Genomic DNA, 25,048 nt, shown 5'->3' with positions numbered 1-25,048 from the left:
TATTACTCTAATTAAATTCACGCGTAATTTATTGTACTAAAAAGACCCAATATTAGTTTGTAGGACCCCACATACGAAACAATAAAAAACCCAATATTAGTTTGTAGGACCCACATACGAAAACTTTTTTATTTTTTATCCTCTTTTCTTTTCTTTGGGGTAGGATTGTAGGAGGACCGTTTAAATTTATTTTTTTTTTTAATTTTATTTTTAAAATTGGGTTCTTAGCTCTTGCAGACATAAAAAAAAATTAAAAAGTATCTCGGATCTTATAGGGATTGGTCGATTTAGGGCTTTTGGACTTCGGAGTAGAAGTCGCCAATAGAAGCAGCGGTTTTAACGGGAAGGGAATGTTTGCGCTTCCCCCGAAAAAATCACAATAGTTGAAGCTCAAGTCGCCGCGTTTATCTGGGCGACCAAATTTATATGGTCTATTTGGTCACCACCTCCTACAGTTCTAAATTCCTAAATTCCTAATCTTCGTCGACTACCTGCAAATTTCGAGCGTGAGCTTTGGACTAAAGTAATCGTCATGGTTCAGGCAAAAAAGCAAAAGTTTAAACCCAAGAAGCATGTCCATGTAAGTCTTGCCATTGCCTTCTACAGCTCATTATACGCTACTTATTTGATTGCAGTGATCTTTTATATTATTGATAACCTTTTCCGCTACTGATCTCCATGATCGACTCGCAAGGAATTAATAAAATATCTGTGGATGTTCTCTAATTTATGTCTTTCTCAGTGTTTTTATCGGCTTGTAGTGATTCTGAAGTTGGGTTTAAGTTGAAAGCAGCCTTTGTGCCGGTATCTCTATTTTGATGTGATTAGAACCTTAGGCTATCTTTTTAATGAACTGCTTCGAGACATTAGTGATTTATCCGTGGTAGAGAAACTTGCTTGGTTTACTGGTGGTTTGTGCAGGTATTTTTCTGCAAATTGAATAGTGTTATTCCCAGATTGACATTGAGAGGGGGTGAATCAGTGTCTTCAAAAATTCGCTCCGATGTGAGGCTTATTTAATCTCAAAACATTCTTGTAGCTATCAACTGCACAAGGACACGTGCTCCACACACCACAATGTGGCTAGGTCTACCCGATAGTGTACCACCACTTTGCAATCAAGGCTCTCCAATATGTGCAACAAAGAAAAATAAACCAAAGACACAATGCACTTTACGTGGTTCAGCCAAATTGCCTATGTCCATGGAGTAATACCCTACCTAGGGTTTCGTATATTACTCAATACACTCCTAGATATTTTGACTGCTACAACAGTCCTGGAACACCAATCCCTGCTTTAGTCTAAAATGCAATTCAGACAAGGGCACCAACCCCAACCCCCTAGACAAGCTCCAACTTGCTAGGTTACAATGTAAAACAATAATTCAAGTTCTTCCAATTACATTCATGATCTAGGTCTTTCATCAGTTAACATAGCCTAGAAAATAATAGACAAAAACTTGTGAATACGGGTTACCTCACTTGTGTAAGATGCATGGTAACAACACTTGTTTTTTCTTTTTCTTCAATTTTTCTTTCTCTTTTCAATCTTTCTCTTTTAAAAAAAACTTTCTGCACCTCTGTTCTCTATTTCAAGCACACACTTGCTGCACTTTTTCAGACAGGCTAACAGCAGCCCTTTATCTCTCTTCAAAGCAGGTAACAACAACCATTTTCCCTTCTTTTCTTCTTCTGCTGCTTCTTCTTGTTTCTCTTTTCACTTTCTTTCTTATTCAGCAAAACAAAAGACTTTCCTGCAGCATCTTCTTCTTGTTCAAAAAACAGATCTTCAACAGCAGCAGCAGTAACCTTTTTTTGTTCAAAATGCAAACCTTCAACAGCAGCTTCTTCTTGTTCAAAATTGCAGCAGCATCAACATCTTCCAGCAGTAGCAGCAGAGCATCTTCATGTTAAAAAAGGTCTTCAATCAGCAGCAACAGCTTCTTCTTCTCTTTTTAAAATTTCAAAAAAAATGGAAGATATGGAGGAAGAAAAATTCAAATCGTTTTCAGCAATGTCTTCTCTTCTTTCTCTCAAATCTTCTTTTTCAAAATCATTGCAGCAATGTTCTCTTCTTTCTCTCAAAACGTTGCAGCACCATTTTTTTTTTTTTTTTTTTCAAATCTCAATTCTCCCAAATCTTTGCAACACTTTCTTCTATTTTTTTCCCTCTCAAATCTGATTTATTGCTATATAGAAGACCACTAATCTTTTCACGCACAAAAGCCCTCTTCTTTCCAATCTCCAAAAACGATTTTAAAAAAGGAACTTACCTTTTTGTAAAACTATTGAAAAAGACAACTAACCTTTTGTGTGTTGCTGTTCCATATCAAAAGAACCATTGTTGAACTAGTTTCAATTCTTGGCTGAACCAACTTGATTTGACCCCAACTAATAAGCCACTCAAACATCTCAATAATCTCACTGAAGTTGCCAACAATGACAACACCTTCATTTTAAGCCAATGGAACAACAAATAGGTTTCTGGTTGCACTGACATACTAATTGGTATTTATGTTTTCCAATGAGATCAGAAAAATGAGTAATTTCATGGTTGTGGTTGTAACTGTTTTATGGGGCCCTTCATAGTTTGGGTGAATGAACTCGGCCATAATATGACTCGTCCATTTTATGGTTTTATTGATTTGAGTAGATATTGATGAAAAAATAATACTTGTTGGAAAGACATTTTCTGTTTTCAGATTCTGAAAATTTGGAGAAATTGAAGGTTTTTGAAGTCTGAGGGCAATTATGATACCCATGAAATGCTTTTTAAGTTTTTGGTGGGACTTTTGTTGATTATAAAATGAAAGAGTATCCATAAAGTAATTTCCTTCAAGTGAATATTGGGTGTTGGCAATCTGCATGGGGGAGCAAAGAAACAAGCCAAAACATTATGAATATGCTAAAGGCCTTAGTGGCTCAAAAAACAACTAGGATTTACTAGATTACACATGAATGCTTTATTCTTGGTTATAGTGAATATGCTAGAGGATTTAATGGCTCATACCAAAGTGGCGGGTCTTGGCGGAGTGGTCAGTGGCCTATATTTGTAGCCTAAGGTGAAGGCTTTTAAGCAGCCTCTCATCAAAAATTGTTGGGGTAGGGCTGACTAACCTCCCCTCCCCCGCGGGACTCTACTTGTGCGGAAGCCTCAGCATTAGGTCACCCTTACAAAAGCAGTATTGTTAAACTATACATTCACTTGGTATAGGAATTTTTGCCTAATGATGTTATGACTCCTAGAGATAATAAGTAAGAAGTTGATATTGAACTCCTTGAAACAAAATTATGCCATGGCCTTCGCATGCTTCTTGTGGTTTGGACATAACACTTTGCAGATATTGTTATGTTTCTGAGATTGCTAATAAAGAAACTTTGAATCATTAACATCAAGATAATATCTATCACATTTTGACAATGGAAAATATGATATCATTTTTTTGCACCATGTCTACTCTTAGGCTTACTCGTGATCCAACAAACTCAACTGAACAATCATGCATTATTATTGAATAAATTCCAAGTTCATTTTCTCTATGAGAAACAAATGATGAAATATTTTATTTGAAGGAGGAAAAGATGCAGAATATCCGTGGAACAAAATGGGCCAAAAATCAGCTCAGCCCCTTTGACCTCCAACAGATTTGCATGATGGGTAGGGATTATGCACTCTGAGAGAAATTATAGTGAAGATTCTAAGCATATTCAATTGAACATTGGAAAACAGTCAAGATAAAGTTAAAGAATTTTCCTATGAGTTGCAGAACATTAGATAGTACAATGCGAATCCTGAACCAGTTAGATCCAGTGGGTGATCAACTTGCAACAGAATCATAGAAAAAAAGGAACAAACTGAATTAAAAAAATTTAAAATAACTCAAAGAGAACTTATCTCATTATGCTTGAAATCTGGTAAAAGGCTGTTCTTAACTGGCTGGGTAACCCTGTCGAGTTTGGTCAGAATCTGATTGACAGATCCACATATAGAACACAATCCTACTGAGAGTAAGATAGTTCAAATTTTACAGAATTACAGGACAGAAAAATTATTCTTTATTCTTTATTTTTATGTTTTTTTTTTTTTTGGGGGGGGGGGGGAAGGGGAAGAGGAGGTCATACCAGCAATTGGAAGTAGGGATAGAACAGTCAAACACGTCCAGAAATCTGAAGATTTAACAGTACTTGCAATCAGATCTTTAGTATTAATAGAAAGTTCAGGGGAACAAGAAATTTTGGAGAAATGCAAGTTAAACTAGGAAATAGAAACCAGTGAGAAAGATATACTTAAAACAGTTTCTGAAATAAGGATATAAAGGAATGAACATAGTTGAAAATAAAGATATACTTAAAACGGTGTCTAAAATAAGTCTCCAAAGGGATGAACGAAGAAAGAAAATATATGATTGATAATCACCATCAGATCTAAATGGCTGGAATTACCACAGCACCCTATGCTCGAAATCACCACCAGGGAGTTGAATCCCCAAATAGGGAGCATTCTGAATTGCCAAAGAACCAAAGTGCAAGGCAATATTACCTGAATTTAATTTACAAACTTACATAAAGACTCAAAAGAGGACCTAAACTAAGCCTAAAGCTCATTTGGCCAATAGCTTACGACGTTGTCCAGAATGAGTAAAACTCAGCATAGTTAAATGAAAGAAACTTAAAACAACGTGGGACTCATAGAAACCTAATCTTACCAAACAATTAAAGGTTAAGGTAATCAGACATTTAACACCCCCCCCCCCCAAAAAAAAAAAAAAAAAAAGAAAAGAAAAAAGGGGTTGTCGGACTAACTATTCCAATAAAACCCATTGGACCAAAGGCCCAGCATTTATAGAGCCCCACATGTATAAAACCCAACCCAAGACTTATTTATGCTAAAATTGGTAGTTTGGTACATTTCCGTGTTTTTTATCTGCATCACTGGATTAGATGTCTGGTTTCTTATTTGTTCATGGACTTCTGGCAATATCTTTCAGTTGTACAGCTCTGGCAATGCTTGATCTGTTAATCTGAAATCTTTTCCTAGAATGTTAAAGCATGACCTTATTTTGAGCAGGTAAAAAAATATGGGAAGCAAACTGACATTTCAGAGTTCCGGTCTCACCTTGATGCTTTGGGCTTAAAAATTGTTGAAGTGACTGCAGATGGTAACTGTTTCTTTAGGTTAGTGCACTGTGGACAATTTCATTTGTTATGTTCAGGTCATTGGCTTCTTTATCTGGGTCTACCTCGGTTTCTTCATTTGTCTTTCTGTTGAAGCTTATTTTTATTTATCAGGTTTTGATTCTCATAATTTAAGTTGATCATTTGATAGTTTGTAGGGCTCTAGCAGATCAATTGGAAGGCAATGAAGAGGAACATGGGAAGTATCGGCGAATGGCAGTGCAGTATATTCTGGTATGTAACTGTTTATCTAAGCTGTAAAAGATTGATAAACATTGTAAGCTTCTCTCCCCCCCCAGCCCCACAAAGGGGGGACTTATGTTTGTATTTCAGATATCTGTCAATTCCCTTTTAAATAAAAGTTTCTCCATTAACTTGAGTACTAATTTAAGAAAATCTATAGTGTCCCCCCTCTCCCTGAAACCCCCCCCCCCCCCAAAAGGGGGGGACTTATGTTTGTATTTCAGATATCAGTCAAGTCCCTTTTAAATAAAAGTTTCTCCATTAACTTGAGTACTCATTTAAGAAAATCTATAGTGTCCCCCCTCTCCCTGAAAAAAGGAAAAAAATAAATTAAAAAAAAAAAGATCTCAAGATACGGTAGAGGTGCTTCTCCATCACATTTTCCACTATATCAATACATGCTTCTTGTCCGGTTATCATATCTCCTATCAACTGTTGTACTTAATTGAAAGAATATTGGATGTGTATCAGATCTTTTTGCTGTGGATATTTGGCTACTTAAACACAAATTGAACATATTTAAGCTTCTAAAATCTTTAGTGCTGAGATTCATGGTATGACCATAGCATTATTAAAATGAGTCTTCATTTGAAGGCAGTTCTAGATGAGGCTAAGAACATCTCTTTTGATTCTTGAAGGATACAAAATATGGGGATGGACCATACTCTAAGTGAACTGCGATTTTGGGTGTAAGTTGCCATCTGAAAAAATGAACCTCTGTGGGGGGGGGGGGGGAACCAAAAGAAAGAACAAATTCAAAATTATCTGTGGATTAATGTTCTTTAAGAAGCTTGCCAAATTGATATTCTGGACCTCTAGTATTCAAAGGCATGATTTGGTGGTCTTTTCCATCAACAGGAAATAGTGGCCGAAAGGTTTTTCTATAGAACTTGAGAACAACTTGGACATAGAGAGTAATGATGGCTCAATTTCTCTTCAATTTAGGCCAAGATAATAAAGCCCCTTTAGAGATTACGACTATAGACAAAAACCACCCTTGAATTATAATATTTCTGCCAGCAGTGCTAACTAGATTGATGCAGAAGTGTGGTAATGTTTTAAGTAATTTCTTAATTGAATTCAATGAATTCCAAAACTCTTAATTGAATTCAATGAATTCCAAAACTCTATGACGTCTGGTCCCCAGAGCAGAAAAGGTGACTTGCTATGAATTTGAATGCCCTCATTCCTTGTCTTTCCTCTTTTATTACGCATTGGGAATATTTTAGTGAAATAGATGGTTGTAAAAGGGCCTCAGGTACTTAATTCATGTCATCCAGAGATAGAAAGTGACTTATGGAACAGCAGGCCCAGAAATCTTGTGGCACCCTTGGAGCACTTGAGAAACTAGATTGTATTTTGTCAGATTGAAACATGGAATAAAGAGAAAAACTATGCTGTTCTGGAACTTTGATGGCCTTTATTCATTTCATTGAAAGATGGAAATAAATTCTAATGTACAGGAATCCTCTGTTGAGGTACCTGATTATGGATTTTGGACTAGGCTTGAGACATAGCGCAATATTAACACACAATTATGGTTGATAATGCTGATAAGTTGCAATTATTGAATGCAGAAACTGATCTTTGGTCATTTTTGTGCAAGCTTTTGTTAACTTTATAAGCTAGACTGTGGTTGATGTGGCCTCGAATGAGGTCCAGATATCCAGGGTCTTGTCAGAACCAACTTAATAAAAAAATAGGTTTCCTTACAGTTAGATTATGGTCTCCCCGGGGTGAAACAAAGGGATCTCACAAATGAGGACCTTAGGTTGTCTGGTAGTTGTGAAACACGAAGGATAAGGTTATGTGGCAGTTAATGTAATTTCTAAATGATTTAGGTCAATCAAGCTGCTAGGGAAAAATTGCCAATGGGTGGTCTCCTTGCATAGGGTAATTCTCTTGTGGTAGGAAACTGGGGTTTGTAAGAATCAAAATGGGCTAAAACTTGGAGGGAATGTAAGTAATGATGTAGGGGATGATCCTCTAGTTTGGTGATATTCTTCTAATGGGTAAATTGTGCTGAGTCTAGGTTCTTCATTTTTAGGGTTTTAGGGGGTACAAAAATTCAAGAAAGTTGGTGCATCTTAAGTTTAGCTGGAAATACTTCATGCTAGAATTGAACTTAATGGCTTATGGGGCAGGCTATGGACAAAATTAATCAGAAGTTATGAAGGTTTTGATTTGGAGGAAAAGGGTTTGGTCAGGGACTTTAGGGGTTGGACCAAACAGAAAAACAGGGGGCAGAAGGTGGGATGGGGCTGTAGTGTACTAACCTTGATGTGCTTCAGTGGATGAAGTGATTACGGAGAGGGCACAGTGAATCAACAACCTGATACAAGAATCTTGGACTGAACCACCGACATTCTTAAGTACCTTGGACTTTAACCACCAAGGATGTCAGGTGTTGGATTTTAAGCAATGACTCCAACACAGTCCAAGACTCTAAACACCATACCAGTTTTTCACCAACGGAACAAACAACAAAGCCAGAGCTAGGAATTGCATAGAAATACTTGTCTGTCCTTGTATTCTTCCCTTGGGGGGGGGGGAAGGGGGTGATGTGTAGGCTTCTAAAGCAAGTTGGAGTACATCAAGGACTTGAAGTCCTAATTAGAGAAGGAATCTAATTCTCCAACTCATGGAGGCCTTCAAAAGATTAAAAAAACTGGAATTAAAACATATTTTAAAGAATGATATGCCCTTGTGGCGTAGGGTGGGTAGAGTACATTTAAAGACCCCCCCCCAAAAAAAAAAAAAAAAAAAAGAAGAAGAAAGAAGTGTATGAGAATATTTCCAATAAGAATATTTCCCTGCTAGTACTAATACAGAAGCCTGTAGGTGCTGGATAGCAGGTCTAAGAGCCCTATTATGGTGGTTGTCGTACACAGTGGTTGTAGTCTGAACCTCTGTTTGAGGGGCTTCCCTACTGCACTGATTATTGCAATGCTGTTATCATGTACAAATTTCAGTAGTAACAACGATCAGCACTTGGGAATTACTTTATCAGTGAACATTGATTGTTTCTGTTAAAATTTGGAATCCCATATATCTGGAACCTGTAATGCTTGATCGCATTACAGTTTTTGCAATTTTGATATTTTGTCTTATAAATAATTTTTTTGGGTCCCCTTGAGATTTTGTTCAAGTCATTTTTAATCGAAACAAAATGACATTTTGCATTTGCCTCCCCTTTGGTATCCGAAAAGATCAATAAAGGACATATCATCATGTTTATCATTAGAATACCCTTATAAATTTTCGATTTCTTTTCTTCAACTGGGGTAGATAATTCATCCATTTAAGTCAAAAGAACCAGACTCGAACCAGACTCGGATCGAACCAGACCTCCATCAACCCAAAACCGTAAAAACTAAAAGATAAGAATACAAAAAAGAAAAATGAAGAAGAGAAGTCAAAGCTGGAGGAGGCGCAGCCACTGGAGTTACCGCAGATTTGCAGTCTCCGGTGGTTTTTCTTCATTGGCAGCCGGTGCTGCTTTTCCCCCTCATTTTTCATTTGGAACATGCCCCTCTGTTTAGGAGATGTTTGCGCCTGGGTTGTAAATCTCATTGGAGACCAAAGAACTTGCTTCTCTGGTAACTTTCAACAATGTTTTTTAAACGAGTTTCTCTCTTTGATTAGTACATACTGTCTTAAGAAAATCTAACCCAGGGGTTGAGGCTTCCCAATGAATAAACAATGCAATGAAGGCATTTTTAACAATTATTTTGTTCTTTTCCATTCTATTCCTGGTTAGCTTGTGATTTTGGGCGTATTAACGTTCTAGTAGTTGATGGGTTTTGCTACAGAAGCTTGTGGTTTCATTTTGCTGTTGTTTCTTTTCAATTAAGTATCCATGGTTTAGCAGCAAATCTCTGCTACTAGGGTTCTTCTGCTTCATGCTTTCTGTCTTCCCCCCCTCCCCACACAAAACAAGGAGATCTAGTGGTTTGGTTTGGGTTAAATCAATACCAGCTGTTTGTGGTCCAATTCCGGTTCATTTTGGTTCTTTCCACATGTTTATAAGGTGTTTTGGTCATAAAAATGGTAATGTTTGCTTAATTGATTTTTTTGGATACCACAGGAGAGGCAAATGAAAAATATCATTTTATTTGGACTAAAAATGTCTTAGATCAAACCTCATGGGGGTCCAAGTGAAAATTACCCATAATTTATTGCTTCTGCATAGTGTGTTCGTTAGTTGTCTGCTACATGACTTTTGATCTAGCTTACTAATAAGTAAATCTGATGCCAAAACTATGTTTAACTTTAACAGAAGCATCGGGAGGATTTTGAGCCCTTTATTGAGGATGATGTCCCATTCGATGAATATTGCCTATCCATGGAAAAAGATGGCACATGGGCTGGGCATATGGAATTGCAAGCTTCTTCTCTTGTGACACATTGTAATATTTGCATTCATCGAGTAATACCTTTCTTCCTTCACTTTCTTGAAAAACATTTTCATGGTTTATGAAACTTAAAGATTTACATTTTTGAGGATTGCAAGCTTTTTAATTGTATGCCTAGGAGGTTCCTGATTTATATTATTTTAATTCTTTTTGCCTCTTAATACATATGCAAAATAGTTTGTTCATTTTGCTTTTGTAGATCTGAAAACTAAAAGAATATACTGAAAGACATACTGTAAGAAATGGAATAGTTGCTTCATTGTTGAGTATTTGTTAAGCAATAAGCCAGTAACTAGAGTGCGGTCTTTTCAACCAATACCATTAAAATTCTTTTTGGGTGAATACACTAGTGAAATATTATGTTAACTTTCATACGTAATTAATTCTTCCAACATATGACACAGTTATGATGCAGTATCCTCTTCATATTAAAAAATAACAATTAAAGGAAAAAAAAGTTCTACTCTTGCAGTCAGGCTGGTTTGGTCCAGATCTGAACCTTTTCGGTTTGATTTGGTTTACTACAGAACTAGTTTAGTTTCATGTCAACAGAATTGTGTTCAACCTTGGTGTGGAATGTTTTGGTTTCCTTGGAGCTAGGATTTGTAGGACCCATTTGAAGAGGTATTATGTTAGGGCCCTTGGAGGATGCCACGTGGAGGAGAGAGAGAGGGTTACCATGACCAACTTCTGGTTGGTGGGTTATAAAAGGAGGGGCGGGGGGAAGATGTGAGGAGAGGTATTGGTTAATTTGTGAGTGTTTTGGGGCAGCCTTTGGCTGAGGGCAGCATATGCTGTAGGGGGTGATTGGCACCATCAAAACCAGTGTAGCTTTCATATTTTCAGTGTTTTCTTTCTTGCTTTGTTACTATATAGGAGGTTCGTATCGTATTATATGTTGTAGTTTACTGAATTTCAGGAACCTTATTGCCATGTTTCAACATCTTGTTCTTGACACCCATCTTGCACCCTCAGAAAGAGAGATCTCACTTGAATTGGCGAGATCTCGTTCGAGATCTGGGATTTTTTCCCGGCCAACTCGAGGGCCCATCTCGGGGGATTTTAAGGGTCAGGTTGGGCTTAAAGTTTGTATTTAGACTATTTTTTGCCTTCTAAACAAACTGGTGGCCTTAGATTTGTGAGAAGACAACCCTAAGTATGGGTTCTAACTCGACCCTAAGTTTGAAACCCAAATGCTGCAAGAATGAACATGCAATGTTATAGAACATGAAATATATAACCATTAGGACATATAAATGAAAAGCAAGTGATAATATATAGCAAATAACTTAATTAGCAATAGAGTTCCATCGATATGAGTATGATACAACATCACATTCTCGACTCTTAAGAGTGCAATAATATAACCATCGTGAGTTTAATATAAATCATAAGTTCATAATAGAAGTGTTAGGTATGGCTCACGCTTCACATTCTGTTGCCGATGACCTTCCCCCAGAGGCATACGGGGGCCTTATATGATTTTGGGCCTTGGGATTTTCTTTGCGGTTTGGGCTTGGGCCTATGAAAACTTGTTGTGGCCTTGGTTGAAGAATTTCAAATGGCCTTATTGGATCTTCCTTTCTTGAGCTAGATGTGCTAAACCTTGTTGCAGGTCAATATTAGGGGTAATCCAACAAAAAAAGGCAAAAATGGAGGCTTGGAATGTCTTGGCGAGGTGGGAGGCGAGAGAGAGCCTCAACCTGTGTCACTCAAGAGTTGGCATATAAAGTGGCTAAGGGATGATGTATCCTGGGTTGGCTCCCCTAAAATTGGCCCCAAAAACCAGACCCAACAAGGCATTCAAAGCTGACTGAATACCCCAGGGGTATTTCGGTCATTTTCCAAGCTTCTTTTGGGGCTGAATATGGGTCTTGATAGAATCCCCTCGGTCCAAGGGTCAGTGATCTATTTTTATTTTTTGTTTGAGTTAGTAGTTTAAAAGTTTCAGTCCATTAAAGTTAGTATTGAGTTGTTAGGATAGGGTTCCATAATTTTAAGAACCTTTTCTTAAAGTAGTTTTATTTTTAATTATTTTCCTAATTTGGAGTCTGAGTAGTTGAGTTAAGTTGGTACTTATTTGTGAGTGTGATTTGTTTAGGATATGGTTCTCTAAAATGAAATACCTTATCTTGATTGGTGGTCTTATTCTAACTAAGTAGTGTTGGATCCCAAATAGGTCAGGGAATCCTTTTTTGAGTCCAATTCAATTGTAAACGCTATAAATAGCCTAGCCTTTCATGTTATTTCTCAGTTTTTGATGATTAATAAATTAATTGAGTGAAATTTTGACCTGGGAAGTCGTGGGTATTCCCCTTGGGAGTCTTCGTCTGGGTTAGAGAGCTTTGCTGTCTACAATTCTTAGATTTCTTCTTCATCTTCAAGCTTCCAAGCATTGAGTCCAACATTCAAGCACTCAAGATCATCATCCTCACCTATTTCTCTCCCTCTCTGTCCGCAGCCCTCACAGCCCCTCCCCTCAATCTCAGACCTTAGAAACAGCCCCCATCGCAAATCACCCCTTCCCCTTCTGGTCCAGCAGCTTCTTCCCCATTCAACCTATTTTAACCTAGTCTGAAATTTCTGCAAGTCTTCTTCAACCTTGGTATTCCTACAGAATTTTTGAAATTTCAGAATTGAATTTTATTAAGTTTTAACAATTAGAATCCATTCTAGTTAAAGGATCACATTAGAATTCGGTTTTGAAAGGCAGAACCAGCAGCCCTAGCCCTTCTTCCCACACTAACTGAAACCCTAAATTTCCCTAAAACCCTAGCCAAAACACCTAGAAGCCCTAATCAGTGCTGGTTCTTATTTAAGAGGATCTTGGATATCCAACCCTAAAATTCTGGGTTGCATCAATGGTATCAGAGCTATAAGCACCAGCCGTAGACAGCACTATGGATGAGCGAGAAATAAGTCAATGGCTAGGGCAAATTCTCACTCTAGCAATTGAGGTGAATTCCATGCTTGCAAACTTGACAGAAAAGTGGGGGATCAGCAGGCCTAGTCACTACACATAGAGCTACCCAATCAGTGAGTATTCTCAAATAAGGGAAGAGACAGTGTCCCAAAGCCACCAATCGATATCCTTAGAAGAAGTACACTGTCCTCCTTTAGAAGTGAAGCCAGAAAACTTCTCTAATAGTGAAGAACCCTTGGACAGCCCACAGGAGTATGATGAGTTATCTACCAATACAGTGATGCTGCCCTTGATTTCTTAGGTAACTCCAGAGGAGTCTGATAGGTCCCTAGTATCACGAGTCTACACTCGACAACGAAAGCAAATCCCTAAATTCTAGGGAAGGAAACGATTGGCAAATTTGAAGAGTCCTATTGTATTCAGGTTACTTTTTAGGATTAGATTGAAGAGTCATATTACATTCAGGTTACTTTTAAAGAGTCCTATTCGAATTCAGGTTACTTTTGAAGAGTCCTATTTGAATTGGGATGATTCTGTTAATTAATATTGTAGGAACGTAATTGCTATAAATAGGGGGACAAGTGAGTAGAGAGGATATGGAATGTTTTATGAGAGTTGTTGGGACACCACTGTGAGGTGTGGGGGTGACTGGCACCATAGAAACCAGTGTTATCTTGTTATTTCTTGCATTCTTGTATGAATTTTTGGGAAATATTATTAGGGTTTTAACAATTGGTATCGAGGCTGTAACGATCCAGGGAGGTGATATGGCTTTATCTTTGTTTTCTGGTGATGGAAAAGCGCATGAGTGGTTAATAGAAGTCGAGCAATTTTGCCGGCAACACCAAATTGAGTGTGAGTATTGGCTCAGAATAGCTCTCGAACATTTGGATGGTGATGCACTTGATTGGGTATACGTAAGGTCTTGGCAGAAGTTGGATTGGGTAAGTTTCAGAGAAGCCCTGCAGATTGAGTTTGGTGATGACCAGGTGACAAATGTGTGTGTGACTTTGGAAAACAACCAGGAAGAAGTTATGAGAGCTATTACAGTGGTCGAGATGGGAGACCAAGCATCCGACGGAAAGGCTGCCGAATGAAATCGCTGAAAGAGATCAAACGAGTACTGCGGTGGTTGCAGGCCATATTTGGAGAAGAGAGAAGAAGAGAATGAGAGAAATCGTTGTTGAAACCTACCGGATTAATTCCGCAACGAGGGAAGATGTCGCTCGATCACCAGTTTGCAAGAAAGCGGGGGATCGAAAGACGCCAGAGGCCATCGCTGGAAACCAGCAAGCGGTGGCGAGAGCCGTTGTTCGTAGGAGAGGAAGGCGAAGATGGAGATTTAAGGTTTTTAGGGTTGGTTCGGTTCACCTCAAACCGGTTCGTGGGTTTGGTCTAATCCCTATGAGCCAAAGATTGTGTTATTTGGGCCTCAATCAGTTATGTTTCGTCTCAAACTTAAGGCCCAAACAAACCCAACACAAAGACTGGGCCGCTAGACCCCCAAAGAAACCCCCTTGGGTCAAGCCCACTCCATTAAACCCCAGCAAAAGAGATTTTCAGATTTTCACCTTGAGGACAAGGTGAAACTGTTGGAGGGGAGTATTGATAGGTCCCTAGTATCACGAGTCTACACTCGACAAGGAAAGCAAATCCCTAAATTCTAGGGAAGGAAACGATTGGCAAATTTGAAGAGTCCTATTGTATTCAGGTTACTTTTTAGGATTAGATTGAAGAGTCATATTACATTCAGGTTAGAGTCATATTATATTCAGGTTACTTTTAAAGAGTCCTATTCGAATTCAGGTTACTTTTGAAGAGTCCTATTCGAATTGGGATGATTCTGTTAATTAATATTGTAGGAACGTAATTGCTATAAATAGGGGGACAAGTGAGTAGAGAGGATATGGAATGTTTTATGAGAGTTGTTGGGACACCACTGTGAGGTGTGGGGGTGACTGGCACCATAGAAACCAGTGTTATCTTGTTATTTCTTGCATTCTTGTATGAATTTTTGGGAAATATTATTAGGGTTTTAACAGAGTCCTAAGAAGACCAGCAAACCCACTCATGGAGAACCAGGTGGAAATCCTGGTTCTTAAAGATAAGACACTAACAGATACAGAGAACCAGGATTTCCACCTGTATCTGTTAGTCCCCTTATTTTCCATTCCCCTCCTTTTTGACTGAGCCCCCATCCTCCATTCTGCAGCAAACAGTGACCACCCACCCCATCCTACAAATCTTGCACCCCCCACCCTGGGGGGCCGCTGCCCATGCTCACCTTCACCTTCACTCACTCACAGCCTGACCCACACCCTCCCAAACCCCTCTGTTACCAACCTTATCCACCTTGAGAATCCCACAACCTGCCCCATCTTCCACTGCCCCCCTTTGTGAACCTGAGTCTGAACCCAAGTACCCAACCAACCCATGGTCACCATTAAGTTTTGTTGGACCTGTGCTTGGAAAGCCTGTTTGTTCAGAGGGAAGAACACAAAACTGCAGGACTGGCCTTTGCTTGTTTGGAAGTGGTTTTAATTAATTATTTATTATTATTATTATTATTAGTTTTTCTCTCTTCTTCTCTGGTTGAATTGTCTTGGAGTTTGACAGAACCACCATTACAATCTTCTATTCTGGTTATTGATGAAGAAGGTATCTTTCAGCCAACCGGTCCAGTTCAACTGGATTCCCTTCAGTGCCATCATGCGAAGTTCTTGTCCACCCACCAAGAAGTTGCTCTTTGAACCCCCAAACCATGTCACCATCCCACGGTTGTTGGCCTTTCGGACCCTCAGGCCATTTTGAACATGGCCGTTTTGCTCAAATCCTGACATGGGTCTTCCTGCTTCCTCCTCCCATCCTCAAAACTTTTCCCTAGTTTCCTCTGCAGCTCAAACCCAAACCATCTTGATCTACTACCCCTCCCTCAAACACCTTCCCCCCCCCCCCCCCCAAAAAAAAAAAAAAAAAATTCCCATAGCCCATGGCCATGCATGGTCGCTATCAAAGCCAATGCTGCTGTACCTCTGCTTCCATCTCCTACAGCCATGTGAAACCTACTTTGTATTGTCCACTTTCTAAAGGGGTAACTCCATGTACTCCTCTGAAATAATCATGCATCATTTTTTCCCAAAATTAATTTGTGTTGGCTTTATTGGATTCATGAAATTGACAAAAGCACTGTTTGATGAATGATCATGGCATAAATGTTATTTTGGCTACTAAATTTTGCATACATATAGTCATATCTAGCAAGTTATAGCGAAGTTTTTATTTAAGTATAATGTGCATATTCATTCTGCTTAGCTCTGCCCTTTGATGCAGCTGATGTCACCAAGGTGGTATATAAGGAACTTCGATGAACATGGAGTTCATATGATCCATTTGTAAGTGCTTTTGAATTCTATATTTGCTTTCAAATGTTGTTTTCCCTGGTCCTCTAATGAACTAGGATATATGTTGGTGTTATCTAGATATGTTTTGCAGATTAGTTATTGATGTTGTGTTTTATAATCTACTTTAGTTCCTCCTCCCCTAGAAAAGATGATGTTATCCTTGCAGTTGTAAGTTTTTTCCTTCTCGAAGTCATCTCTTATCCTGGAATACCAAGTAACGTAAATCGTTTCAGCCTAGAGTTGGAGGCTAAGAAATAGATGCAAATTTGGCATAGAAGATCTTGAACAAAACATTTAGTTTGGCTTCAGTGGAGAAATCTAATCCATTACTTTTTATAGTTTATATTCACAGATGAGACATGGTTTATTTTATTATTTTGTGTAGCCTAAAAGTTTCAGGGTATATGTAGCCTTTCTCTATCAAGTGACTATCTGCATTCTCAGTGAAGGTGCTGTGCTCTGTCAAGGCATGAAGTTTCTTCTTCTCAGTGAAGGCTTGAAGAACAGAGGGCATTCCCTGCAACACATTCCAAATAAGTAAAAAGAATTATGTCATACTGCTTGTTAAGCTAGTATCTACGTTGACATACTGCTTGTTTTCACTTTCATGTCAGGTGCTTTTAAAAAATGGCTAACCTGTAATTTCTATTGTGGATCCTCGTGTAGTAGCAAGGCATGGACCCAGGCAAAAGGATAGTTTTTGAACTCTAGGTGACTGGTTAGCAGACTATCCAAAACTTCCAGATAGAAAATCGGGAAAACGAAAGGAAAATTATAAAGAAAAGTGAGGATAAAGATAGAAAACAGGGAGAGGAGTGAAGAAGAAAAAATAGGGAATAAGAAGGGGAGAAAGCCAGGGCATTATCATCCCTCAGGTCGCCACCCATTGCCAAAATGCTTCAGTGGCAGCAAAGGGGTTGGATAAGGAGAAGGAGAAAGAGAAGGCTGCAGCAGCAGATCTCGCTGCCATTATAGGACTGACACTGCTGCAACTGTTGATGCTAGACCAGGAGGATGAGGAGGAAGACAGAGGAAGGCGCTTACCTGTTATCAGTTTCTTGCTTAAGGTTTTCTAAACCATTGAGGTGTTCCCCATCACAGTATCCAGCACCAGGAAGAGGGGAATAGGCGTTGCAATTTCTACTTCCAAATGGCTTCTGTTTCTACGTTCTACCCATTGACCTTCGACAGAATGAATTTATTATTTTACACTTAAGTCCTGCTGTACGACTAATGATAATAGGACAAGCGTATGTATGTTATAAGTATGGAACATCATTCATTTGGGTAAATAGTTATTTGACAGGAGACATGCTTACATGGTGCTTGAAAAGAAAACCTGGGTCCTTCCTCATTTCTGGGGGTTGCTTTGTGAACGGATTGAAAAGCATCCTCATAGATATGGTGACTACTATAAAACTTATCCTGTCAGTGTGTTGAAAACTGACTCTCACTAGTGAATGCACCCTCTTCCATGTAGATAGCTTTCTTTGGTCATTATCTAATTTCTGAAGATGAGATTATTTTCTTTCCCTTCTTTTTTTTGGGTGTGTGTGTGTAAGAAATGAGGAAAGCTTGGTGGAGTCGTGTTAGTAGCAGACCATTTACTTTGAGATAGTGCTCTTGTAATCATAGAAATCAGGTTGCAGGGAAATAAACGATAGCAAAACGGGAGTAGGAGGAAAGGAGGGAAGAGTAGGAGATATGACCATGGCCTCTCACCTATGGTCTTATTCTGCTTCGCTAACCATAGTGTCATCTCACAGCTCAGCCGTTTCCTAGAGCAACTAGGCAAAAAAAATCCAAGCATTTCAATCATAAAATTATCAGGTCCAGTGGTCCACCCATGTAGTAGTGGATCCTTTTACATCAAGTAACAATCAATAGAGACTAAAGATGCCACTAAATAATAGAAATCAGACTAGTTTTGTAGTAGTGCTACACAAAAGCCCCAAGATTCAGGTTTTTATATATTAGTCACATCCAGGCAATGGGTGTGGCCTGGTCTGAACCAAAAGGCCCAATTGAAGACCTAGGCCTATTTATGGACCTGGTTCTAAAGTCTATGACTATACTGTTTGTTGTAGTGCTTTTCTTCATAATACAGTAGGGTACCATGATTTTCCTTAGAGACTTGGTGTTCTGGTTTGGTGCCTGGATTTAGACATTGGAATATGTATGCTTGATGCATGTGAAGGTTATGAAGATGCTAATGAGTAAAATTATAGCTGCTTTGCATTTATGTCTCGAAGGTGGACTCACCCTCTCTATAGTTTTACTGCATTCATGCAATCGCTTAATCTCAAAAATCGAGGGTGCTTGAAAGAGTTAAAAATTGTAAATATCAGTCATACATTATAAATTTCAAGCTTGAATCTTAGCTTTAAGCGGAAAGACTTACTGCCTGTTCGGATCACATTCCTTAATGGCTTGATTGGCTTCCTCTGTGCCCTCAGTTGTGCTGTTCCCCTTAAATTGTTTCTTGTTTTACACAGTGGATTTTTTTTTATTGTCTTATTATGCAGTCATAACTTGCAAATTTCGACCTTATTACAGATCATATCATAATGAAGAGCATTACAATAGTGTGCGGTTAAAGGACGATCCTTGTAATGGGCCAGCCAAGCCAATTGCAATTAAGGTTTCTATTATAAGTAGAACTTGCACACTTAGCAACTGTAGTCTCTATTGTGCTTCTAAGTTTAAGCTGCAAATTGAAGTGAAAACCTGACGATGTCTAAAATAAATTTTGGAAGGCGGATGCTAATCTTTCAACAACATCCCAGCAAGCAAAAGCTGCAGTTGCCAAGTCTAGAGGAGCTCTGTATGGAAATGAAAGAATTGATGCTGGATCAATTAAACTGGTCATGGCTGGAAGTGGTTGTGAGAATGCTGATAAAGTTAAAGAGGTATATTCCTTTAAATGTATTCTCTCTAGAGGGTGTCCTGTCAAGACACTGCTGCCCTCCTTCAAAATTTAACCTTCTTTCTTTTAATTTTCAATGCAGTGTTTGATGATTTATTTGTTTTTCTTCTGTTAATTCTTTGTATAATATCTTATTGCAGGCTTTACAAGAACTAGATGGTGATGTTGATGCCGCTATTGAGTTTTTGATTGCAGAGCAAGCAATGGACGATGATTCAGTTGGAGACCATAAATTTCCTTCCCAAAGTGATCTTACAATTGCAGAGCAAGCAATGGACGATGATTCAGTTGGAGACCATAAATTTCCTTCCCAAAGTGATCTTACAATTGCAGAGCAAGCAATGGACGATGATTCAGTTGGAGACCATAAATTTCCTTCCCAAAGTGATCTTACTTCTGGTAATGACCTGTCAACATTTATTTGCAAAGGTGCCACATTCATGTTTACCTACTCTTAAGGCCATGCTGTTGTATTCTTTCAATAGTCCTAATAGCTGAAGTAAAAAAGCAATAGAATTTCGAAACAGCTTAATCAAAAGGAAAGAATTCTAGTGATAGTTATCCCTCAGAGAATTCAAAATGAATTGGCGAATGAGGCAACATTGTGGGCAATCATTAAGAAAAATGCTTGATCATGAAAATAATTTGTTTTCCTCAGAATTATGTTGTGATCAACTCTGGCAGAAAATTTTTTCTACAGGATTGAACATAACTTGGCACTCTACATGATTAATAAGGGCTAACAGCTAAATTGACCTCCTTTCTAAGAAAATGGTGTATCCAGTGCACGAGGCTCTGGCCAGTGTAGGGTATTTGGTGTGTTGGGGGAGGGGGGCTCACAATGTATGCAATCTTACCCCTGCTTTCACAGAGAGGCTGTTTCCAAATTAATATTTTGGGATACCAAAACAACAAGGCATACAGCAATTGTGGAGTACAATTTTCATTTTCTTTTTTCTGAACTTTTAAACAAGCTTGAAAGAATTGCTCTCTGAGTGTTTTCTACTTTAATAATATGTCTTGAGCATGTCAGGTCATGATGAAAATGCAAATGCTGAGCAGCTAAAAGAGTCTGCTCCAGACATTGCCTCTGAACATGAAGGACCGAGTAAAAATATCAAACAGTCTCGTGATGATAAATGCTCTCAACATGATGACAAGGTTTTTCTACTGGTAGCTGTATTTTTAGACAGTTCTTCTGATGCATAGCAATTCTTTTAACCTTTCCTTTTAATTCTTGTAGAAAATTCCAAGAAACAAGGTATGCCCTTGTGGTTCAAAAAAGAAGTACAAGGCTTGTTGTGGAACAGCTACTGGGAGATCTACTGACTTTGTAAAGTACGTGCTCTTGACTTTTTCTTTTGGGTCCCCTCCTTTTAGTGCTATTTGAATTTCCCAGTATCACATATGGATTATTCATGGAATCAAATGGCAACAAATTTATGTTGAAATCATGATATAATTTGGTTTAATAGGGACTGGAGCTGAAATGATTCACTGATCATATTTAGATTGCTGAAACCCCTAAAAAAAATCACAGTTTGTTTGCCTTGATCAAAATCACTCAAAACTTTTTAATTCATAATGACCAAACTGAAGACAAATTCAACATTTAAATACCAGTCATTGTTTGAGCCGGTCAAATTTTGTCAGAGTACCCTTCTAACAATTACTCTTCAGCAGAATTGTGCCCTAGATTGTAGATAGGCTTTTTGTAGCTGAACTTAAAATTTTTGCATTAGGGTTAATAGCATAATATCAGACCATGAAGAGTTCCATATGAATATCACCAAGAAGATGTCACCTGGATGGATATGCTGGGGATCATCGAAAATTCTCTATGGTTGGAATGGCCTAGTTTGTCTGGTAGGTGCATTTTCAACAATGCTCAAATCCTAGGAGGTGGCGGCCTTTGTTACTCTCCCTGGGGCCTGGCCTGCCTTATCTATTTATTAACTCCTCCTGGGGCACTGTCCATGTTAGTCTAGACAAGAAACTTGCATAAGAAGTTCTCTTCTTGAGGCATGCGATGATTGTGTTAGAAATTCACACTCAATTGTTATAGTCTACATGACCTAATGTTGCTTCTTATTTTATTTTAGGAGCAATTGGGAAATGGATGTTCCCTTACAGAAGACTTAAATGATGAAATGGCTTCCTTGTTATAACTTTCTAGAAATTAAAAGACCTGTCACATTGTATTCATAATTACACTAGTTCTAATATTGTTAAAGAATAAAGATCCCAATCTGATTGAATTGATGGGTTTAAAGCATGATTGAATGCTAATATTAGCACTTTCTGCAGTAAGTTTCAAGGAGATAGGTAGTTGGGACCCTTCTCCATTCCAGTTGTAGTGCAGAAAAGACGTGTGCAACATTTGGGCACTCATTTGAAAAGTTTTTGGTCATAAATTTCAAATTCTTCTCTTGGGGGTGGGGCTGCGAGAGAGAGATCTAATGACAGAAATCTGCAGTGCCAAAAAAAGGGTTCAAAGTGATCATGCTATGCTAATTGGGAGTTGAGGTCCAATTGGTATTACTAGGAACATTCACCAAGCTGGCTTTGCTTTGTTTACTTGATACATATTATTGAAGGTGGCTATGATGAGTGCTGTCTGTATATTGTAATTGGTCTTTATGCCCATATTACCTTTTTAAGGGTCCAAAATTTTTGTTCTAAATTTTAAACCCATGTATGCATTTTCATCTTTTTGTCGTTTTCAGAATGTTTGACCATACTTTTAAAGTGTTCCATTCAAATTTTGAGCCATTATAAACATGACTAGTGTATTTTCTTTTACCTTTTTAAATGACAATGATCTGAGCATTGCTGTGTAGATCCATACAACAACCAATAAGCCTTTGTCCCAGTGCTGTCTAGATCCATCAGTTCAAAATTATCTGATAATGGTGCATCCAATTAATATTGAATCTAGAGCCAGATCTGGTACGATTCTGTTTTCTTTATTTCTTTTATCAGATCCATTGACAACCTCTGTAAAATTGTGACCTCTTGAGAGAGTTGGGCCTTACCTATTGGTAACCTATATTTTAAGTGTCTGCCACCAGACATCAGTACAGTTGTAATGTATTGACAAGAAGGAACTTTTCAGGTGTAGCACTCTGATTAGCTCACTGTTACTTTAAATTTGTCACCTGCCATTGCCTAAATGAACAACGGATCTTCTTGATCCTTTTTATTTTGTCGCTCAAGTATACCTTGGTCATTTCTTCCTTTTCACCTGATTCTTCTGTCTTCCATTTATCCTTTCTGTAGAGGTCCCTAATTGATCTTCTCTTTGCCGTTGGAATTCGTTTCAGTAATCATAAAGTGGCTTCTGGTAAGGGAGGAAAAGAAAGAAAGCAGGGTAGGAAAGGTGCATCAACCAAAATTGCCCCTTCCAGTGGATCCAAAGGTCCTCCTGATGTGGGAGCACTTTGCATCTGACAAGGTATCACAATTACCAGCTACTCTGAGCCGTCTACAATTAGATTTTCTGTAAATAAATTGATTTACCTTTGTCTGCCAATGACAGAATGCTTTTTATGACTACCATTTGAGGAGAAACATTTACAGATTGACCAATCCACAACCAACCCATTCAGGTTAGACATGTTGGCACAATTATATACAATTTTGAGTTACCTTGTGCACTTACTTTGATATTCTCACAGTACCAGTTAAGCATTTCTTTTTCTGCTATGCAGGTCTCGACTGCATATGTTCTGTTTATTGGAGCATGTGTAGATTATCCTTCTTGACATAACTAATGGAAAGGCAGTATATGCTTGGATATCTAAGATGATTTAACATTTTGGTGCTACAGAGGGAATGGTTAGTTGGTGTTTAGTTAACAAATTTTTCAAGGCAGTTTGTAGGAATCAAGAACCATGGACTTTACTAGCTGATTTGTAAATTGTTGTTTCATGTCGTATGAGCACTGCCAACATGGAATGGAGCCAACCAGCCAATGAGGTTGAGATGACTGCCATGCAAGGTGGTATCAGGCCTTAAGTGTACATTGCTAGCTTTCTATTTCTCTGCTCCCTCTTTTGGTTTTCAGGCATTGAGAAAAAACTGTCTATTCTCACTTGTTTTGGTTGACCCCGTTTGTGCTATTAAGTATTGTACATAAATCTTTGTTATTTTCCCCCTCCAAATTATATCCAGTCAATCATTATAGTCTAAACCCCCCCCCCCCCCCAAAAAAAAAAAAATTAAATAAATAAAAATAAAGAAAAGAAAAGAAAAAAGGCTGGGTATAACTCTACCTTAAGTTGAAAGTCATTGTTTATACTCTAATAGTGTAAAATAATTTTTGAAGAGAATGGCTTTTTTTTTGTAAATGATTATGATTATGATTATGAGACTGATATTTACAAGAATTGTAGCGAAACTGTTTAGTTATTCAAATTATGTTTGTATGATTCTTTTTGAAAACGGCTCGGTTATCCTAATCTTGTCAAATAATTCTTCCAAATAAGACTATGATAGGATTTAAAAAAGACTTCACGGAAAAGCAGGTCTATGAATTTATTTTTCCAGTTTCTAGTTTATTTTTCTAATAGGTTTTTATCATCTCCTCATTTTGGTTTTTTATTCCAATTTTGGTTTTTTAAATGTATGTTTTCATTTTTGGTTTTTAATGCATTTTTTCAATGGGAGGCCTCTATTTTAGGGTAGTAGAGTAAACTATTCTAATCTTTTCTATATACATGGTTGACGCCCCTGCCCCAAGGATATTCAAACTTTTTACCTCTTGTTAGGGGTTGAATCTGTTGATCTTTTGCCAAATTAGCCAATCTCATTGACTTAATTTGAATATTGTTTAAGAATGTAATTCTTTACAGATCATTTGAAAATTAATAGCCAGATAATTGTTTTACTTAATATAAAATAAAGAATCAACTGATTTGTAAAAGAATCAGATTTTTGGAAGCTAATTGGTGTCTGAAGAACTGTGACTCTCAAAATTTATATTCTAAAAAATTCATGTTAACTAAATACAGTGTTAAACAATTTCACTACCCTGAAAATTGTGGAGCTAACTCTAAAAGTTTGGCTCAATCAGTTAAGGCTAATAGTCTGAATCTTCTAGAATCTTGAACCTTCAATATAAATTCCTTCTGGAGGATTGCTTGAGGTGTGTAAGCTTTTCCAACACCATATTGTCTGAAGAAAAACCTAAGCTTAAGATAATATATGTAGAGGCAGTAAGTTTAACAAAGTCTCGGATTTGAATATCTATCCTTTTACACTGCTCTACTCTTACCCAAAAAAAAAATTCTTATCGAGAGTGGAAAGATGGAATGCTAGAAAGTTATGTGGAGTGAATCCACATTATTTGATTTTATATTCAAAAGTTTATTAATTCAAAATTTTACAAGATTCAAAAACCCACTCTTTTGATTTTCACTGTTGGATTTAATTGTGTAAGACATGATGCAAATCTTATAGTAGAATAGATGTGAGGGTATTTTGGTCATAAAAATTAGAATTTGTCCTTAATTGATCTTATTGGATACCTACGGCCTAAGGGAAGGCAGATGCAAAGTGTCTATTTATTTGAACTAAAAATGACATGGACCAAACATCAGGGGTCCAGATGAAAATTACTCTAGAAAAAAAAATATATGAAAATTATGGATTTATCGAATAGGTTTTCGGTTTGGAATTCAATCCTGCTTTTGACCGGTATGATTCATCCCAAATCTGATCGAAATCCGGTTGAACCGATTCAACTCCGACTCCATTTTTCCGTCAAACCCGGCTAAAGAATGAACCGCCCCCTACAGCTGGAACTGGATGGTTAACGCAGTTGCTAACGGCTGTAATTCGAAAACGTATTCAGCAAAACGAGAAGTAACGTGATGATGTTGTTTTCGTGTTTCATTTTTATGCTTTTCAGGGGAAACTTGAGCCTACACCGTCGGATGCTCCATCCATCGGTTCAGACCCTTCT

General features: G+C 37.9%; 1 protein-coding gene across 3 annotated transcripts; it reads left to right on the top strand.

Annotated features, from left to right (window-relative positions):
• The first annotated feature begins 269 nt into the window (after window positions 1-269).
• On the top strand, window positions 270-23,276 carry LOC149018064 (SEC-C motif-containing protein / OTU-like cysteine protease family protein). Of its 3 annotated transcripts, XM_089152386.1 has the most exons (13): window positions 270-580; window positions 5,069-5,175; window positions 5,334-5,409; window positions 9,698-9,847; window positions 16,087-16,148; window positions 16,602-16,694; window positions 18,714-18,798; window positions 18,914-19,066; window positions 19,224-19,482; window positions 20,117-20,244; window positions 20,327-20,421; window positions 22,407-22,691; window positions 22,794-23,276. In XM_089152386.1, the coding sequence occupies exons 1-12, from the start codon at window positions 533-535 to the stop codon at window positions 22,531-22,533; spliced, it is 1,383 nt and encodes a 460-aa protein (XP_089008512.1). In that variant the 5' UTR covers window positions 270-532; the 3' UTR covers window positions 22,534-22,691; window positions 22,794-23,276. The 3 variants fall into 3 exon arrangements, with proteins under 3 accessions (XP_089008512.1, XP_089008513.1, XP_089008514.1); XM_089152387.1 differs by lacking the exon at window positions 16,602-16,694; XM_089152388.1 differs by lacking the exon at window positions 270-580 and having other exon boundaries at window positions 5,075-5,175; window positions 5,327-5,409.
• Window positions 23,277-25,048: the final 1,772 nt, after the last annotated feature.

The sequence above is a fragment of the Hakea prostrata genome, chromosome 4 (genome assembly GCF_041222555.1).
Source record: "Hakea prostrata isolate BN-2017 chromosome 4, UWA_Hpros_2, whole genome shotgun sequence".
Taxonomy (NCBI): Eukaryota; Viridiplantae; Streptophyta; class Magnoliopsida; order Proteales; family Proteaceae; genus Hakea; species Hakea prostrata.
This window is presented reverse-complemented; position numbering and strand designations above follow the sequence as displayed.

Excerpts from the sequence above, each read along its gene's own strand:
- LOC149018064 (XM_089152386.1), top strand. The coding sequence starts at position 533 with ATGGTTCAGGCAAAAAAGCAAAAGTTTAAACCCAAGAAGCATGTCCAT. Across the intron at positions 16,149-16,601 it reads GGAGTTCATATGATCCATTT|TGAAGGTGCTGTGCTCTGTC; the intron begins GTAAGTGCTTTT and ends CTGCATTCTCAG. Across the intron at positions 18,799-18,913 it reads CCAAGCCAATTGCAATTAAG|GCGGATGCTAATCTTTCAAC; the intron begins GTTTCTATTATA and ends AAATTTTGGAAG.